This window comes from Caretta caretta, chromosome 5, assembly GCF_965140235.1.
Source record: "Caretta caretta isolate rCarCar2 chromosome 5, rCarCar1.hap1, whole genome shotgun sequence".
Classification (NCBI taxonomy): Eukaryota; Metazoa; Chordata; order Testudines; family Cheloniidae; genus Caretta; species Caretta caretta.
In genome coordinates, this window is record NC_134210.1 from 25,606,702 (window position 1) to 25,626,797 (window position 20,096).

At 41.4% G+C, this 20,096-nt stretch overlaps 2 protein-coding genes across 2 annotated transcripts in view; both read left to right on the forward strand.

Moving 5' to 3' along the window:
* Window positions 1–7,482, forward strand: part of LOC142068265 (sperm flagellar protein 2-like) — a 46,162-nt gene extending 38,680 nt beyond the window's left edge. Inside the window, exons 11-13 of the mRNA XM_048850336.2 lie at window positions 2,157–2,376; window positions 2,923–3,053; window positions 7,365–7,482. Of these exons, the coding sequence (XP_048706293.2) occupies window positions 2,157–2,376; window positions 2,923–3,053; window positions 7,365–7,463 (450 nt within the window). The 3' untranslated portion in view covers window positions 7,464–7,482. The remainder of the gene's footprint in view (window positions 1–2,156; window positions 2,377–2,922; window positions 3,054–7,364) is intronic.
* Window positions 7,483–9,187: 1,705 nt separating this feature from the next.
* Window positions 9,188–20,096, forward strand: part of LOC125636734 (sperm flagellar protein 2) — a 75,245-nt gene continuing 64,336 nt past the window's right edge. Inside the window, exons 1-7 of the mRNA XM_075128429.1 lie at window positions 9,188–9,269; window positions 10,245–10,318; window positions 12,181–12,437; window positions 15,634–15,742; window positions 16,467–16,624; window positions 17,405–17,563; window positions 18,060–18,125. Of these exons, the coding sequence (XP_074984530.1) occupies window positions 10,305–10,318; window positions 12,181–12,437; window positions 15,634–15,742; window positions 16,467–16,624; window positions 17,405–17,563; window positions 18,060–18,125 (763 nt within the window). The 5' untranslated portion in view covers window positions 9,188–9,269; window positions 10,245–10,304. The remainder of the gene's footprint in view (window positions 9,270–10,244; window positions 10,319–12,180; window positions 12,438–15,633; window positions 15,743–16,466; window positions 16,625–17,404; window positions 17,564–18,059; window positions 18,126–20,096) is intronic.

A 20,096-nucleotide genomic window follows, 5' to 3' on the forward strand; every position in this document is an offset into this window, starting at 1 on the left:
TGACAGCTGGGAGTGGGGGGCAGCTGCCTGGGATTCTTGGGTCCCTGAGCGGGAAGCCTCTTGGCAGCAGCCTGGCTGGGAATAGGGAGCGGGGTAGGCGCAGCCCAACTGGGAGTGGAGAGCTGGGGGCCGGGCTCTACCTGCCTGGCTTTCTTGACAAGATAGCCAACAGCCAATATAAGTAACGCAGTATCTAGACAGACACTGCCACCCTAACTACACCAACATAAGCCCTATGCCTCTTGTGGAGGTGGAATTATTATGTTGGTGTAGCAGGACACTTACATCGGCGGGACAAGGCTGTAGTGTGTACTCTGACATAATTAGGTCGATGTAAGCTGCCTTACGTTGACCTAACTGTGTAATGTAGACCAGGCCTGCCTCTCCCCTGTGAGCCATCATGACAATTTAGGTCATCAGAGACACAAAAGCTAATAGTCCTTAGATTTAAAGGCCAGAAAATTGGTGACTGGGTGATCTTAATGGAGAGTCCCTGCAGTACGGAATTCACTTTTCCCCCTTGTCTGACAGGTGTGTCTACACTGGAGCTAAGAGCTTGCCTCGCAGCCCAGGTAGACAGACATGTGCTAGCTCTGTTCAATCTAGTGTGCTAAAAAATAGCTGTATGGATGTTTTGGCAGCATAGGCTAGCCACGTGAACTCGGACCCAGGGGTCAGGCAGGCTGGTACTTGAGTGGCTAGCTTGTGCTGCCACCCATGCTGCAATGTCCATGCTGCTATTTTTAGCACATGAGGTCAACTGGAGCTAACATGTGTCTGCCTACAAGGGCTGAGAGGCATTCTCCCAGCTGCAGTGTAGATATTCCCTTAGAGATCAAGTAAGTTGATCCTGTCTCCTCTCATACATTTTTATCTGCCCTGAGATATGTAAGAGGGCACATTTTATAGCTCAAAATAAGTTTTGCTATTTGAAAAATAGGCAACATTTTAATTTACACTAATAATATAGTTATATGTAATCACATCTAGTTACAGTTTCCATGGGATGCTCCATGTGAAAATAAGTAAGCACAAATCAAGTTTATATTTGAAGAGTGTGAAATACACTGAGACATCATCTATTCGTTAATAGACATAGGAAAAATAACTATATTTTACTTGTAGTGTGATTGAATACATATTGTGTCTTTCAGTAGTGCTCAGAGGGAGAACTGGATGACATAAAAGATTGGTAACGAAGTGTTTAACCTTTAGATTACAAGCATGAATCTAGCCCAGGTTGTTGGAAGCCAAAACTTGTCCTCTAGAAGCTGTTTAATGGCCTGTATTCTCAATAAGTCTTTTTAAAGAGTTAGAATTATCCGGTCCTAATAAAATGTTCCTTTTTCTTTTGTTAGGATCAACCCACAGCCAAGTCAACACTAGGAGTGCTTTGCTGGTATAGCTATACTCATATACTGTACCAACAAAGGGCTTCTAGTTTGGACACAGCTCATACCAGCAAAACTATGCTTTGCCAGTATTGATTATTATAGCCCTCCCTCCACTCACAAGCAGCAAAAATGCAGCTTTGCCTGTATAACTGCATCTATGCTGGGCACTTTTGCCAGCACAGCTGTGTCAGTCAGAGATTATACCTCATCACATCCTTGACTGATGTAGCTGTGCCAGCAAAAGTTTGAAGTATAGACCTGGCCCACATTTCTCATGGTTATTTTTCTCCCTTAAAACACTGTGTAATTTAGTTTCTTAACTAAATGCTTAGGAAATAAATCAAATAATTTATAATATGTTACTGAAAGTTTTAGCTAGATGTTGGTGTATGGTAATAGGGAAGCAGTGTTGTCTAATATTTAAAGTAGGGGGCTGAAGTCAGGACTCCTGAGTTCTGCTCCTAACTCTGCCCTTGACTTGTTTTTTGCATTGGTCAAATTACTTAATTTCTCTGTAAAACAGATAAGAATGGGTTTACTGGTCTGTAAAATGGGTAAAATAATACATGCCTACCTCAAATAGGTTTTAATGAGTTTTAATGAATAATGTTTGTAAAGCCCTGTGATATCTTTGGATGAAATACAGCATTCTAGAAGTGCAAAATAATTTATTTATTTATTTATTTATTTCTGTATTTATCTTTTAAAAGATGAAATACACGGCAGAGTCACAAATTATTCTCTGATTTGTTTTTGATACAGAGTATGATAGGTGAGTGGTGCCCACCTGAAGAGCACAGTGGAAGCAAACCTCCACCTAATAATAATATATTGGGTCATGTGGTTCATAGATTGATGGACATTGTCTACCCTCCAACGCCTGAACCCCCACCACCTGTATTTCCTCCGTTTCCTATCCAGGGATGTGTTTTAGGAAAGCTTTTTAGTGGAAAAAGCACCTGTGTAAAGTTCTTGGAAGAAGGTAGAAGGTTTTTTTTCTGTAGACTTTTTTTTATTGTTTATTTGTTTTGTTTATACTCTTTTAAGCCCCAGTCCCTACAATATGCTCTTTGTGGTCAGACCCCTGCACCTGTGCAGAGCTCATTGCAAGATAGGTGCCTCAGATGCATCAGAACTTGCAAGGTCTGGCTCCGTGTAATTTATTCTCCATCTTCCCAAGTAAAATGAAAAGTTTCTGAATATAAAAGTTTACTGTTAATTCATTGTACCTAATAATTTTACTGCTTCAGAATTTATTAAGTGAAGAACTGGTGAGAAATGTTTTCACAGAACTTTTCTGTAGATGGTTATAAAATGGCAAACAGACTAATTGCAGTTACCAGTGTACATTGTACAGGCTGTAGTGTCATGTCAGTGGGAACAAACTCCAATAAAAACCCAAACCAAAAGAAATGTGCATTGCATTTAATAAAGCTGCCTTGTTAGAATTAATTTAATTGCATTTAATAATCTCTTTACATTCTTTCCAAAATATAAACCTATCACAATAATGTTTTCTGTCTATTAGCTTGCAACATTCAGGTATTGTCTATTGATACTCTGGTCCAGGACACCATCAAAGCTTTCCATGAGAGTGAAATGAAAAGTGAAAGCAGCTTGATTCTACGAGAAGCAGAGGGTTCTGGGAAACAAAATGAAGTAAGTGCAAGTTTCATTTTGGTTTTAACTGTTATAAGGAACAGTGGAGCAGGTTAGGGGGAAAGTATATTGGTCATGTTCCTTCCTCTTCTTTGAGATGAGTCAGGTATAGAAGACTTGCACTGGTCTTAATTCTGACATTTCCTAACTTTTGAGGGGTTGGCTTTGACACCTTAATAGTGCTTTTTTAGCGTTCTTTTTATTATCACAAGACTCCTTGTCCCAGTCTACTCCTTTTATTTCCCCATGTCCAGCTTTATCCCCTCTATATTCAAAGCAGACTCCTTCCTGCTCCCTTTCTGCCTGGGTACCAGAAGGGGGGTCATTAAGAGCACAGGAGAGACAGCCTCCTTGCTGTCAGTTCCAGGCCCCAGCCCTACTACCCTGACCCAGAGCAGCAGTTAAAGGGAAAGTACCTCTGTAGCTTGTAGCATGGTCCGTTGTTCTGTGGGGATGGCACATGCACAGTCTGGTCAGCACTGGGATTTTGAGAGGCTCAAGCAAGCTCAGAGAGGAGGGAGTATTCTGAGGTTTTAACGGTTAAGCTCTAGCAAGTCTCTACTGAGCGCATGTGAACAGGTAATTTTTCAAAGTCTTATAATTTGGCTAAATTTAGGTGGATTGTCATGGGGATGGAAAAAGGTCCATCCCAGACACAAAGGGCACCTCTCTTCTAGATTTCAAGTGCCTGCTCCAAAGCATGAGGATGCCAGACCATTTCAAAGAAAAGGTTACCATAATTTTTTAATGTGGGCAACACAACATATTTTTCCTTAACCTCAGTCTTGGAAACATCTGGACCCTTTCATCTGAAATTTTCCCAAATATACCAAGCATAGAAAATTTCAGCCCAAATAGTTAAAGTTTCGAAAAGGTATAAGAAACTGAAAAAAGACTGATAATGAGGAGTGTTGGGCAACCTTAGTAATAGATGGTGACACCAGTCCTGCCGATAAGAAAGTCTTGCTAGTCCACATGGTGTGGAGCTGCCTAGTAATAATCCCACATTAGGATGCTCTGTTAAGTAGGAGGAACCTTACACTGAATACAGGCATGGAAAGGAGTACAGACCTGATTGTCCTTTATTATATTAAGTATTAGGGGGTAGCCATGTTAGTCTGTATCCACAAAAACAACAAGGAGTCCGGTGGCACCTTAAAGACTAACAGATATATTTGGCATAAGGTTTCGTGGGTTTTTTACCCATGAAAGTTTATGCCCAAATATATCTGTTAGTCTTTAAGGTGCCACCGGACTCCTTGTTGTCTTTATTATATTAATGCACTAAAATCTTGAGTCACTGGAGAAAGAGATTATTTTTAAGAACTATGGTGACAGAAAAATAACTTAGCCTCGTACTGGAAGAGTAAATCAGCCTCATCTATAGAACTGTAGATTAATGTGGTGTTGCCATGCAAGAGTGCTTCCTTTGGATATGAGAAAATGCCAGAATACTCCCTTTGTGCAGTGTGACAAAATGATGATTTCAACCTCAACTGCAAACCATTCTTAGGGTATGTCTACACCACGAAATTAGGTCGAATTTATAGAAGTCGATTTTTAGAAAGCAGTTTTATACAGTTGTTTGTGTGTGTCCCCACTAAGCACATTATGTCGGCGGAGTGCGTCCACAGTACCAAGGCTAACATCGACTGTCGGAGTGTTGCACTGTGGGTAGCTATCCCACAGTTCCCGCAGTCTCCGCCGCCCATTGGAATTCTGGGTTAAGCTCCCAATGCCTGATGGGGCAAAAACATTGTCGCGGGTGGTTTGTGTACATGTCGTCAGTTCCCCCTTTCTCTGTGAAAGCAACGGCAGACAATCGTTTCGCGCCTTTTTTCCATGCGGGTGCCATACTGCTTTCAGCAGATGGTTCAGTAGGACTGCTAACCGTCATCATCGAACCACCACTTCCACTGCCACTCTGCTCTCCTCCTCCTGCTCTTGTCTAGATAGCGAATTTCTCCATGTTGTCTCTCATGGGCTCCCGCTTCTGCTGCAACTCTGCTCTCCTGCTCTCATGAATCCACCTCGCAGGTCGTCAGCCACTGCTTCCGCTCTCCTGAGGGTCTTGCAGGGCTGCTTCTGCTGCAACTCTGCTCGGCTGCTCTTGTCTCGCCATAACACGGCAAGTGTGCACCCCGCTCAGCTGTTGTGTCCTGGCTGCAGACGGTGCAGTAGGTCTGCAAACCATCATCATTGAACAACTGCTTCCGCTGCCACTCTGCTCTCCTGCAGACGCCATACCATGGCGAGCATGGAGCCCGCTCAGATCTCTGCGACAGTTATGAGCATTGTAAACACCTTGTGCATTATCATGCAGTATATGCAGAACCAGAACCTGCAAAAGCAGGCGAGGAGACGATGGCAGCATGGTGACAAGAGGGATGAGGACATGGACACAAACTTCTCTCAAAGCACGGGCCCCAGCAATTTGGCCATCCTGGTGGCAATCAGGCAGGCTCATGCCGTGGAACACCGATTCTGGGCCCGTGAAACAAGCACAGACTGGCAGGACCGCATAGTTTTGCAGGTCTGAGATGATTCCCAGTGGCTGCAAAACTTTCGCATGTGTAAGGGCACTTTCATGGAACTTTGTGACTTGCTTTCCCCTGCCCTGAAGCACAAGATACCAAGATGAGAGCAGCCCTCACAGTTCACAAGTGAGTGGCGATAGCCCTGTGGAAGCTTGCAACTCCAGACAGCTACCGGTCAGTCGGTAATCAATTTGGAGTGGGCAAATCTACTGTGGGGGCTGCTGTGATCCAAGTAGCCAACGCAATCACTGAGCTGCTGCTATCAAGGGTAGTGACTCTAGGAAATGTGCAGGTCATAGTGGATGGCTTTGCCGCAATGGGATTCCCTAAATGTGGTGGGGTGATAGACGGAACGCATATCCCTATCTTGGGACCGGACCATCTTGGCAGCCAGTACATAAACCGAAAGGGGTACTTTTCAATAGTGCTGCAAGCACTGGTGGATCACAAAGGACGTTTCACCAACATCAATGTGGGATGGCCAGGAAAGGTACACGACGTTCACATCTTCAGGAATTCTGGTCTGTATGAACAGCTGCAGGAAGGGACTTACTTTCCAGACCAGAAAATAACTGTTGGGGATGTTGAAATGCCTATAGTTTTCCTTGGGGATCCAGCCTACCCCTTAATGCCATGGCTCATGAAGGCACCCTGGACAGTAGTCAGGAGCTGTTCAACTACAGGCTGAGCAAGTGCAGAATGGTGGTAGAATGTGCATTTGGACGTTTTTAAAAGCGCGCTGGTGCAGTTTACTGAATTGGTTAGACCTCAGCGAAACTAATATTCCCATTGTTATTACTGCTTGCTGTGTGCACCACAATATCTGTGAGAGTAAGGAGGAGACGTTTATGGTGCCCCCTTGGTTCACTCTACTTCATTGTAAGCCAACCGCCCTCCCCTCCCACCTTCGATCACCGTTTGCAGAGGCAATAAAGTCATTGTTGTTTCAAATTCATGCATTCTTTATTAATTCGTCACACAAATAGGGGGATAACTGTCAAGGTAGCCCAGGAGGGGTGGGCCAGGAGGGAGGCACTGGGTGATGGAGGGGAGGAGGGAAGGACAAGGCCACACTACACTTCAAAACTTATTGAATGCCATCCTTCTGTTGCTTGGGCAGTCCTCTAGGGTGGAGTGGTTGGGTGCTTGGAGGTCCCCTCCCTCCCCCGTGTTCTTGGGCGTCTGGGTGAGGAGGCTGTGGAACTTGGGAAGGAGGGCGGTTGATTACACAGGAGCTGCAGTGGCGGTCTGTGCCTTTCCTGCACCTCAACCATATTCTGGAGCATATCAGTTTGATCCTCCAGTAGCCTCAGCATTGCATCCTGCCTCCTTTCATCATGCTGCCGCCACCTCTCCTGTTGCTCCAGCCATCTGTCCGTGCTTTCATTTTGTGTTTTCCTGGATTCTGCCATTGTCTGCCTCCACGCATTCTGCTGGGCTCTTTCAGTTTGGGTGGACTGCGTGAGCTCAGAGAACATTTCATCGCAAGTGTGGTTTTTTTGCCTTCTTATCTGCGCTAGCCTATGGGACGGAGACGATAGGGGGAGCGTTGAAACATTTGCAGCTGTGGGAGGAAAAAAAGGGAGAGTAAAACTGAAAAAGACACATTTGGCCATTTAAAAGTATGGGCTGATGTTTTTGGGTTAACATGCAGCACAAACCCAACTACACACTACACAACCCCCCCATCCCCCCACAGCCAATTCTCTAGGATGATCGCTTCACCCCCCCACCCTCCACCACGTGGCTAACAGTGGGGATGATTTCTTTTCAGCCACAGACAAACAGCCCAGCAGGAACGGCCACCTCTGAATATCCCCTGAATAAAATTCCCCTATTTCAACCAGATGACCATGAACGATATCACTCTTGAGGATAACACAGAGAGGTAAAGAACGGATGTTGCTTGAATGCCAGCAAACACCGGGACCACATGCTGCCATGCTTTCTTATGGAATGATTCCAGACTACGTGCTACTGGCCTGCCATGGTAAAGTGTCCTACCAAGGAGGATGCAATAAGGCTGCCCTCCCCAGAAACCTTTTGCAAAGGCTTTTGGAGTCCCTCCAGGACAGCTTCATTGAGATGTCCCTGGAGGATTTCCACCCCATCCCCAGACATGTTAACAGACTTTTCCAGTAGCTGTACTGGCCGCGAATGCATCCCAAGTCTTCAGGGAAAAGTAATCATTAAACAAGCTTGCTTTTAAACCGTGTATTATATTTACAAAGGTACACTCACCAGAGGTGCCTTCTCCGCCTTCAAGATCCGGGAGCCCTGGTTGGGAGGGTACTGTCTCCAGGGTGATAAACCGTTCCTGGCTGTCGGGGAGAATGGTTTCTCCACTTGCCTGGTGTGTGCTATCTTTAACCTCCCCCTCCCCATCATCTTCCTCATCCCCAAAATCCTCATCCCTGTTGTGTGAGACTCCCCTCTTGCAGGAGTCCACGTACAGGGGAGGGGCAGTGGTAGGGGCACCCCCTAGAATTGCATGTAGCTCATCATAGAAGCGGCATGTCTGGGGCTCTGACCCCGAGCAGGCGTTTGCCTCTTGGGTTTTTTGGTAGGCTTGCCTAAGCTCCTTAAGTTTCACACAGCACTGCTGCTGGTCCCTGTGATAGCCTCTGTCCTTCATGCCCTTGGATATTTTTTTCAGATATTTTGGGATTTTGTCTTTTGGAACGTAGTTCTGATAGCATGGATTCGTCTCTCCATACAGTGATCAGATCAGTACCTCCTGTTCGGTCCATGCTGGAGCTCTTTCCCAATTCTGGGACTCCATGGTCACCTCTGCTGATGAGATCTGCACGGTCACCTGTCCTGATCAGCTTGCCACACTGGCCAAACAGGAAATGAAATTCAAAAGTTTGCGGGGCTTTTCCTGTCTACCTGGCCAGTGCATCCAAGTTGAGAGTGCTGTCCAGAGCGGTCACAATGGAGCACTGTGGGATAGCTCCCAGAGGCCAATACCGTCGAATTGTGTTCACACTAACCCAAATTCGACCCAGCAATGTCGATTTCAGCGCTAATCCCCTCATTGGAGAGGAGTACAGAAATCGATGTTAAGAGCCCATTAAGTTGACAAAAATGGCTTCGTTGTGTGGACGGGTGCAGGGTTAAATCTATCGAACACTGCTAAATTCGGCCTAAACGCGTAGTGTAGACCGGGGTTAGATTTATATAGGACCTGATCCTGCTCCCATTGAAGTCAGTGGTGCAGGACCAGGACCATAGTGAACAGAGGACATCTGAAGTGATCATTGCCTTCTAGCCTGCTCTGTTTACTTGAATTTGAGTAGTGTCATGAGTAAATAACAACCCTCTCTTTCCTGTCACTCCATCCCCAACTTTTCATTTGCTTTCAAGTTACCATCAATATCAAAATAATACTTGCACTCATCATTCCAGGCTGACATTAATAACTTTTTCTTACTGTTTTACTATAGATTATTCTGCTGTTATGCACCTGACAATCAGTTTATATATGTTTAAATAACTGAATATTCATTAAAATACATTTAAAATATCCAAAAACTATTCTTGCTTAATGTTATGAAAACTAAGAAATGTGGTTCGTGATTGTTTAATTTATAAAAGGTCCTGAAGAGGCCCCCTTCAACTTCAGCATCTAAGGTTTCTGAAACCGTGCCAAAGAGCGCATCACTTGATGGAACCAAAGGTAAAAATTTGTAGAGTTAATTAGATTTCTTTTAAATCATTTTGATATCTGGATTTGAATGGCAAAAAAGAGGATTTCTCCATCCCCTGCTGATTTTTTGCTTATATGTTCTAGCAGGTGTTTGTTAGTGCCCACTACAGCTCACGCTTTGCAAAAGTTCCCATTATAACCCTCGTTTCCGCATACTCATAGTTTTCCGAAACGTTCACCTCTGAGGTTGAAACTTTTTCAGCTTCCTTGTATTAGGATATGGAGGTTGAAAATAGTATTTTCCCTTGGTCAGAAAATGTTAACCTCTCTTTTTTGAATATGACTCCAGCAAAAACTGTTTGAAGTTTGAAACCTGAAATTTGTCATTGACATAGCCCCCAGACCTGTGAACACATACCTAACTTCATAGTCTTACAGAAATCAGTGAGTCTATTTGTGTGCATAAACTCAAGTACATGGAGAAGTGTTTACAGTACTAAGCCATATTCCTCACTGACTATTTGTGGCATCATATAGTGTGAGAAGGAGAAAAAAACCAAAATAGTTATTATTTTATATTTGGAGAGTGAAAACAATATGTTGGGTGCTTTATAGAGAGGTATGAAGACAAGAATCCTGCCCTGAAAAACACACAGTCCTGAAAACTCTTTCTCCTGTGTGTAGTCCTTACTAATGCAAGTTGCCCTATTGAAGTTAGTTCTCAGGAGTAAAGTCTATTCATGTGAGTAAGAGTTTGATGGTTTGTCTCTTAAAAATAAACAAATAAATAGACTGAAAAGGAGAAATTATAGGAAAATAATTACGGATAATAAGCTCCTGGGGATAGTTTCTGTGCCTCCCCCTGTGTTCTGACTAGTGCAGAGAACACTGACAGCACTTACTAAATAAAAATATTATGTAATGATATTATGTATCCATAATAATAATTAATAATAAATGTTAATATAATAAAAGTAATATTTGCTGATGTTTTGTTATTGCTAGGTAATGGTCTTGGCAGAAAAGAATCTTCTCATCAAGAAATGAAGTCAAGTGAGAGTAAGGATGAAGTATCTAAAGTATGTAAACTGACTTTGACTTCCACCATGTATAGATATATGAAATGTTTGTTTGTTAAACAAAGCCGGTTAATATTGAACTTTTCTCTTACTATTTTTAATTTATGGACCATGCCACAGGCTCATATTTCTATATAAAATATGAAAAGTGATAACTTTACTCAAAGTTACTACACAAATTTGGATTTATTTTCTCTGTTGGCTTTGTTGTCATCTATGTCATCAGAATTATTCACAAATACCTCTTCATCACTGTTCCCTCTAAGCTGTGTGCATGCACACAGATCCTAAACCCCACGCACACAGTGAAACACTGCGTGCACAAAAATTTGCACAGAAGCACAATTTGCACAGAAGAAATTTTTTGCGCACACAACCTGTCAAAAATTTGCACAGAAGAAATTTTTTGTGCACATGGCCTGTCAAAAATTAGAGGAAACGTTGCTCTTCATCACATATTTTCCATGCTTTTAAATCTGCTTATTACCACATCCAGAGCATTCTCAGAATTTGTTAATATATTGGTCCTACCAATATTAAAATGTTTATTCCTTAGGGCTAGATTATGTTAGGCTTATACTAAGTAGTACCTTACTCAACAAGCAGGATGTGGGAATATCCTGAAGACCTATAGAGAGCATGACTCTGGTGACACCAACCAGATTAAATGTTGCTGTAAAAACCTCAGTCTTGATTATAATCTTATACTAGTGTAAATCAGGACTGGGCTCCATTGAAGTCAGTAGAGTTACATCAGTGTAAAACCAGAGTGAGATCCAAATCAGGCTTCTTAACTTTAAATTTCCTGATTTTTTAAATGTTTCAATTTTCAACCTTAACATTGTCTAACATTAATTTTTACATGTAATGACCAAGATCCTAGGCCAGTTTACACCTGCTGAGGATCTTACCGGAATTGAATACGTGCTTTAAATGTGCAGTGGAATGCATACACTTTAACATTTAGTGCACTGAACTTCCTGAACATGATATCAGTACTACATGATACATGATATTATTACTATTACTTCCTGAACATGATATTATTAGTACTACATATTCTTTTAACTGCTCTTTTCCACAGCTATCTGTTCGTGCCTGTCTTGGTGCAGCATCAGAGAAATTGTTGAAGAAAGGAAAAAATATTCCTGATGAATTGCTAGTTGACATCATGGTGGAGGCTATTAAGTATGAAATAGTGTAGTTTGCTTTCAAACATAATTATATGCTAAATAATTATATGTTTCTTAGGGCAGATACTGCCATTCTTGCTCATGGTAAATAATACCTGACTCCGTGAGTAGTTCCATTGAAATAGAGCAACTCATGGAATAAGAAAAGGAGTACTTGTGGCACCTTAGAGACTAACCAATTTATTTGAGCATGAGCTTTCGTGAGCTACAGCTCATCGGATGCATACCGTGGAAGACTAACACGGCTGTTACTCTGAACTCATGGAATAGTTTTCACCTCCTCTGAACTAATAGGCAAGTTGGTCAAGGCATGCACCTCCCTCTAGAAATCTGCTATTTACTGCTGCTGTTCCACATGTTGGCAGATAACAGAAAATTGGCATCTTTTCTCATGGTATAAAGATCAGTCCCATAGTGTTTGTTCCAGAAAATTGCAGTCCTTTTGTTTTGTTTCGTTTTAGTCCTGTTTTCTGCGGTTTTCTGTTTGGAAAATCTTTTGATTTGCCGTGTTAATTTTAATGACATACATTGTTATTTTATAGAATTTTCATGATATTTTGTTCTACCTAATTTCAAATCACAGAATTATAGGAAAACTCTTTATTATAAATGTTAATACTAAGTTAAAGTAGTTTCTTTACATGTTTATAGTTCCTTGTTTATGTTTAGACGAACACCCCAGAAAAAGGGATGGATCATGGATGGATTTCCAATGACAATAAACCAGGCAAAACTACTTGAAAAAGCACTTACAGGGAGTGATCCGGCCAAAGGAGAAACAAAGGATGAGAAGTCTAAGAAGCCCTCCCTAGTTACAGACCCAGCAGCCCCAAAAGATCTACCTTTATCTCCACCTGCATTTGATTTTGCTCTGTTATTAGACATTTCAGACACCACAGTGCTGGAACGTGTGGCTGGCATGAAGGGTGAGTTATACTTCACTGCATATGTAAAGGGACTGTTGGCCCCTTACTAACATTCAGTGCGAGTGTTTTAGTTGCTAGCTCCCAGTACTAAAAAGGTGGAAGGGTCGATGGGGAATCAGGACCCTGAGACTGACAGCCCCCAGGAACAATCGGGAGAGGCCAATGCTCCAGGTCAGCCTGAATGACAGGGCAGGCAGGCTAATCAGGGAGTCAGGAGGCCAGGGAGGTCCCGTCCTCCGTGTGAGCTAGAATTGCCTGGGTCAGACAGAGTGGGGCCGAGCTAAGGAGAAAGTAGGGGCCCAAGTTGAGCTGGGGAGCAGAGCTGTGCCAGATCCAGAGGGACCAGAAAAGCAGCCCAGAGAGAGCAGACCCTGTCCTGGGAGCAGAGCTGCAGCCCAAAGCTAGAGGCACAGCCCAGAGAGAGCAGACTTGCCTTGGGAGCAGAGCTGCAGCAACCAGAGCCAGAGGGGCCAGAAAAGCAGCCCATGAAGCAGGTCAGTGCTGGGAGCAGAGTCACAGAAGCAGCCTGCAGAGCAGACCTGTCCTGGGAGCAGAGCTGTAGCAACCAGAGCCAGAGGGGCCAAAGAAGCAGCCCAGGGAGCTGGAGGCAGAGCAGCAGCAGCAGTGCTGAGACAGAGTGGTGGAGCTGGGGCTGGAGCAGTCCGGAGCTGGGTGCGGTGAGCAGCTGGCGAGAGCGAGGGGGACCCTGGGCAGCGGGCCCAGCACAGGGAGACGCCTCAGCCAAGAGGCTCTGCAGGCCAGGCTTGGATCGTAACCCCGACAGGGCAGGGGCGACACTGGGAAGAAGGGTCCTACCACTTAGAGCCTGAGAGTGTCTGGCCACCACCAGAGCAAGTGTCCAACCCACAGCATCCCTACAACACAGCCAGGGCCTGAGAAGAAGGCCTGGGACTTACAAGGAACAGACTGTGAACTGCCCTGACATTCCAGAGACACTGTTTGTGATGTTCTGTGCCACAGAGCGGGTTGATGTGTTTCCTTTAACCTTTCCCATTTTTCCTTATTCTTTTTAAAATTAATTGTTGATTAAATAACTTGCATTTGCTTTCAATTGTATGTAATGGTCAGTGGGTCAGAGAAGTGCCGAGTGCAGAGAGAGTACCCCGGAGTGGGGACACCCTAGCCCCTGTCCTAGGTGACCACAGCAGGGTTGGGGGTTGAGCCCCCAGGAATCCTGGGCCCAGCTTTGTTGGGGTTACGAGGACTCTGTCAGACAGGAGAGTGGAAGGAGAGTCCTCAAGGGCAGGGAGGCCACTGGGTAAAGGAAGTGGGAGCGAGGACTTAGATCCTTTCGCTAGCCCACTTCACCGGGGTAGTGCAGAAACCAGGAAAGTTCCCCACAATAGCGGGACTATTCCCCCGCTTACACATACATTTAAAAAAGCTTAGTGACACCCATATCATGATAAAATGGGAAATGCTAAGTAGTTATGACACCAAGAGAGCTAAAGTTATTAATGTACTGCTTGCTTGCCATATCTTTACAATACCAAGGATCACATTAGTTATGTGCCAGGAGTTTGTGGGCTGAATTTTAAAATCACATATAAACTTACATAATTTTTATCACAAATACCAGAAACTCTTAAAAATGTACTTTTATCTTCCCTGATGATGATGATGATGGATAGGAATTGTGTGTTGTTTAGATTCATCATCAGATTTTTTCTCTATGTGCAGTTATAAAAAGAGGGAAGCTATTGGCTGTATTTTAATATTTTGCAGGCTCCTTGTGGCCTCTGACTTCAGATTGTATACTCCTGCTATAGTGTATAGCTAAATATAAATGTCATACTAATCACACACTAGCTACAGAAGTTATCTCAAGATTTACCAGAATGTCTCACAATAACTTATATTCAATGGAGCAAAAAATCATTACTGACAAATTTCTCTCACTAGATCTCATGTGGTTACTATGTATCATTAGTGCAGGTACTTTCAAACTATTGTAGATTTTTTTCTTAATTTTTGAGATCTGCCTGCAGCCAAAAAATGCTGTGTTTATTTGTTTAAATCTGCATTATGTTGGCACCAGCTGATATGCAGTATCCCACATAATTTAATGAAGTGCTAAGTAGAAAAAATATATGATACGGCAAGTGCAGAAATATGACTAGTTTATTGTGAATGTACAGACAACATCGTTCTCTGAGGGCCGCATATTGCAATGACTGAAAACTAGGAGAGAAGCAAAAGGGAGAAGAGGGAAGGTGCACACCTGAGCAAGTGGCACCACTACCCCCCACACTGATCACTGCCTTCAGTATGTATGTTCATTTAATCCTGTGAGGATACAGGAATAATTGTTTTTGACAAAATAGCCAAAGCACATTGTATTATAGAGTAGAGTCAAAGATAAGGAGGGCAACAAATGACCACCCCCACACTCCACTCAGACCACATCCTCTTTGTCACCTTACACATGATGGCTATGGAGGGACATATTATCTTGACGAGAACGTATGTTGTCCAAACTGAAAGGAGAATGCCCCTTAAAGATCCAAAGAATGACATAGGACTTGTCTTTACTGCCATAGTTACCTGAAGTTAGTATACTTGGGTTACTCCGCTCGGACTACCCTATCTCAAGTGAGATGGCCACACTGGGAAAGCACAGTGATTTGATTAGCGGCACTGAGTGATTGGATTAGCAATAGATGAGTTGCTGTTACATGAGCTGCTGCATCCCTGCTATGTTACTAGCTCAAACACCAGCATCACTTGAGCTTCAACCTATACCCTTTGACCAACTAGCTCAAACCCGCTAGCTCGAGCTTAAAGCACCACTTAACTCCATCTAGAGATTTTTATGTGTGAACAGAAGGTGAGTTAAAGGTAAAACTTGAGTTACAACTAGAGCTAACAATGCAGTGAAGACAAGGCCTTAGAACTTTAAATTTGCAATTCTCAATTATTCAAAGGGATTGTGCTGCTAAAGCACTTTGAAAATTTGACAGTAAATGCCATAGTCCCAGGAATCTAATGAGAATGTATTCCTAATAAAGTACTGTATATCCATCTCCTTTGTGTAGAATGTATGGAGCTACTTTTAAAAATGAAGGAGTGAAGTAGCCAGTCGGTGTTTTCATTTTGATAAACTTTTTAACAGGAACACAGAACAAGTCTATGTAGTAACTTGTTTCAATAGTCTCTGGTATTTTCTACTCAACAGATAAATCAGGGTCATCACAGATTCAACTGGAAGACAGTGATCAAGCTTCAGATGTTGAACTCAAAGAAAGAGAGAAGACCGATTTAGTCAGGGACCAGATACAACATAGGTTTGTTATATTTAGTACAGTAAGGCTCTACTTCAGCAGAGTACTGAAGCATGTCATTAACTTTAAGCACAGAGCAGTCAGGGTATACTTGACTACTAATGACACCGTTAAAGTTAAGGATGTCCTTAAGAAATTTGCTGAAGTGGGGCCCAAGTACGTATCCTCATTTATTGGTATAGTATAAATGATTCCCCAAAATAATAATTCATATACTCTACTTTTCAAAGTCTTGAAAAGATTATTTTTCAAATTCATATCAAAACAGCTATTTACATATTTATATTATGTGATACATAAATGCATGTTGTGTCTCAGTTTGGCTTAGGGTATTTCCAAAATTGGGCTTTCTTTTATCGTTCTCTTTTATTTTTATATACAAAAATAGTACTATACTTTCTTTTAAAATCATTTGCACTAAATATTTAATTTTGTATAATGAGCAAATTTAAAGAGACAACAACCTGCATTTCTAAATATGTAATTAGTTTATATTAATATTTTAATAATTATTGATTTTTAATGATGATGTAACAGAAGATTAGTTTAACCTGTAGCCTTATCTATACTGGGAGTTCTGCATCCAGAATATCTTCAGAATTGGCATTAGATTTAGATTAGACACCATGCTGTTAAATGTGTTTGTTGGGTTGGGAATAAGATTTTATTTTTCACTATTTGTTTTAACGTTTTGATTTTAAAATTATACATTGATATGATTTCACAGAATTGCTGGCTTTCTAGACAACTGGCCAAAACTAGAGAAATGGTTTTCAGTACAGCAAAATATTCTAGTGAAAGTTAATGGCGAGACAGAAAAGAACCTTCTGTGTAAAAGGATAAAGGAAATCATAATGGAGGAAATTGCTAAAAAACAGAACAGAAGTAAGTTTTTGAATTTATGTTTTTCATATGGAGACTTTAATATTAAAATATAGTTGAGCCTTTATAATTCAGAAGGGAGCTTAAAAATATCTCACTGGCACTGAAAGGTGTAATGTTTTTGCAGCTTTGTGGAAAGGTGACACATTTTTCATTCTCACTGCACATTTTTTTATATAGACAAAAATATTTTCTAACTATCTACTTTATTGACAAAGATCCGTATTACAAACAAATCTCCCTCATTAGGTGAAATTTTGTTATTTTGCCCATGACAAGCTATATTCAGTTGCAGAAATGGCAAAACTTTGCTTTGGATCAGACTCACAAAAATACCAAAGTTGGAATTTTGGTAATTGTTCGGCTGTAGTGTGTGTTGATATATTTATGGATTGTGTAAGCCTGGGCCAAATTCTGTTCCCAGACACACTAGTATAAATTTGGAATAACTTAATTGATATTACTCTAGTTTTACACTGGTATAACTGAGAGAAAAAATTGTCAAGTTATGTTTAATTTAAAAGGGCATATTTTCAGCAAGTCTCTATAAATATACAGCTTGTGCAAATGCAAATGGATGCACCCATTTTAAATGTAGCTTTCTTTTAATGCTAATCCATTTAAATACATAAAACAAAAGTAAACACATATTTGTTGTTCGCACACATATTTTATAAGATATAATAGTGAATAGTCTTCAAGATTTATTGGTTCAAAATTAATAATATGATTACAGTACATCTTTTATCAGATTATATGTGTTTTATTGAAATTATGTTGAAGGAAAAGAACTGGAAAAAAAAGAAGCTGAGAAAAAGCAAGAAGTTCCTACCCCTTTGCCACAAGCTGAGACGCTAACAGTTCCAGCAGATAAAAATAAGGAAACTGAATCTCCTTCTGAAGATAAGGAGCCTATGCCCGCAAAATCCAAATCACCCAAAGGTTTGTCAGCCATAGCAAACTTATTTATAAAGCTCTTTCTTAGCTGTTTGGAACAGATCCTGGGAAAATAATAAATACTTTCAGTGTATTTCCAAAAAGATTAACTAGAGCGTATTTCCTATTAAATAATTGTCCCAAACCTCTGAACAGCCTGTCTACCTTTTTCCAGTAATATGAGTCAGTTTCACATCTTCTCACAGATACTTTGAGAAGAGGTTCTAAAATGTTCAAAGGGAGCTGTCCAGCAGGTATAATTTAATTCCTTGAGATAACTGAGTATTAATTTTAGCCTTTCCTTCCTGTTTTTAACCTCAGAGCTAGTACCCTCACCATCTGAGACAGCACAATGTGTATACAGGAAAGACCCAAGTTCCATTATCAACATATTAGCATTAGAGAGAAATTGGTATATTTACACTTCAGAAATGCTGGTAACTCTGCATCTTAAAGGTGTCTCTGTTGTGTGTCTTTGTGGTTTTTTTAAAACTTTCCTTAGAGCCACCCAAAAAGTCAGAATCCTTTAAAGAGAAAAAGGAAAAGAAAGACGAAGTAAATAAACCAGGTGAAGTACACGTTTGCATGTTTGTTTTTTACTCTTTTGGTAATTAACATAAGGATGTATAGTTCTTACTTATCTTCCACTCCTCTCTTTAAAAATAGTGTTGATAACTGTTAATTAGGTTGTAAGGCACACTGAGATATGGACAATTTGGTGTAATATACCAACAAAGGGAGATTCAGCCACTTCATGATGAATTCTTATAAATGTCACACATGACAGATAATTGGATAAAATGTTTCCAAGGAACCACGTGGTTGGTTTTGTCTTCTACATTTATGTGCATGAGCTTTGGCACGAAAGCCTGGCCCCACTGAAGTCAATAGCAAAACTCCCATTGATTTGAGTGGAGCAAGGATTTCACACTTGGAGTCTGGAGGTGCTGCAGAGCACTCAGACCCCGTGGGGCAATAATCCTTTGGGTCAGTCAACAACAAGCAATTCAGGGTTTGTGTTGATGAATTCCAAATGGAGTCCAGTCCTGTTCTCAGAGGCTGGAGGGATGATGAGAGCAAAGCAGGTGGTATGAGTGTAGGGATGTTAAGTGAGGGAGCACTGGGAGGAGCTTTAGGGCATTGACAGGGACATCACAATGTTTACTACAGATATCCTTTGAGTACTTTATTTGGTTATCAGCTTATCTGCTTTCTGTCATACTAAATCAGCACTTTCAGAAGCAGGTGTTCCTTTGGGGAATACTAGTTATGCTATTATTGGATGTACAGATTTTGTCACAGCAATGAGGCAGTGAACCAAGATATGTCTTCACTAAAAAATTAAACAAAAAGAATGGGACCATTGTGTAACATTTTTAAAGGAGCTTATTGTACACAACATGACCCATTCAATTCTCTACTAAGTACAGCTAATATTATTTTACCATACCTTATGTTCTTGTCTGACTGCTCTCAGAGCGAAATTATTTGGGTGGATCCCCCTCCTAAAGTAGTACAAAGATGGAGTGCAGGTGACAATTGCAAATCTTGCTGCACTTACAGTTCCTATGGTTTTCTTAAATAGTTTCCCACATTTTCCTGCAGGCCACTAGATTTCCCCCCCCCCCAACTCCCTGCTTGAATGATCTTTTCTGATCCCCCTCTTTAGTTTACTAACTTTATCTTCCTTTATCTGCCTTGGTTTTTTCCCCAGTTCTTGTACCGCTCACTTTCTGCTCCTTCCATACTTCTCAGTTTTCCCTCAGTGCCGGGGTTTGGATCCAAATTCACCTGTTTCTTTCCCCTTCCCTATATATCTGATTTTTCCGTTTTTATTCCTCTTCTTCCCCCTCTGTATCTTGCCATACCATCGTCCTGCCCCTCCTGTTGCCCATTTCTCTCTCATTCCTCAACAATTTAAAAACACCTAGTCTTTAGAAAGTGATCCAGTAGTGAGAGTGATTGTAAGTACCCATTCTTTCCTTTTCCTTTTGCTAGAAGCCTTTCAGACTATGTGTGGTGTATCCCCACTTGCAGGGCTATGACCTATGATTTACTTTGTATTTTGCAGTACATGTAAAGTTAAAAGTAGAGTGTATATCAAATGAAGCACTCTGTGGGTAACCCTAATGCCCAGGGTTAATTGAATTTAAAAACAGCATTTTGCCATGAAATCATGGGGTAACCTCAAAGGATTATTGGTCCTAGAAATTATTTCAGTCTGACTCCAGCTCTTCCAAGCCCTGCTATATAGAAACTGTAAATATTTACAGTGTTCAAGATCCATCAAGCAGAAATTACATGGTGATACCTTGAAATCATGGTACCTATACTGTCAGTCATAATGGTAACAATACCATTTACTTTTTGTTAACGTGGTAAGTAACTTGTTTCATTATCTTTCTATTTCTTTCACAGCAGAGCTTTAGGAAATCTAACTTTTTTGGCAAGTCGAATAAAATAAAAGCTAAACTGGAAAATATCATTATATAAATGCAAAACTACTGACTTCAGCTATATATTGGTTGCGGAATGACAC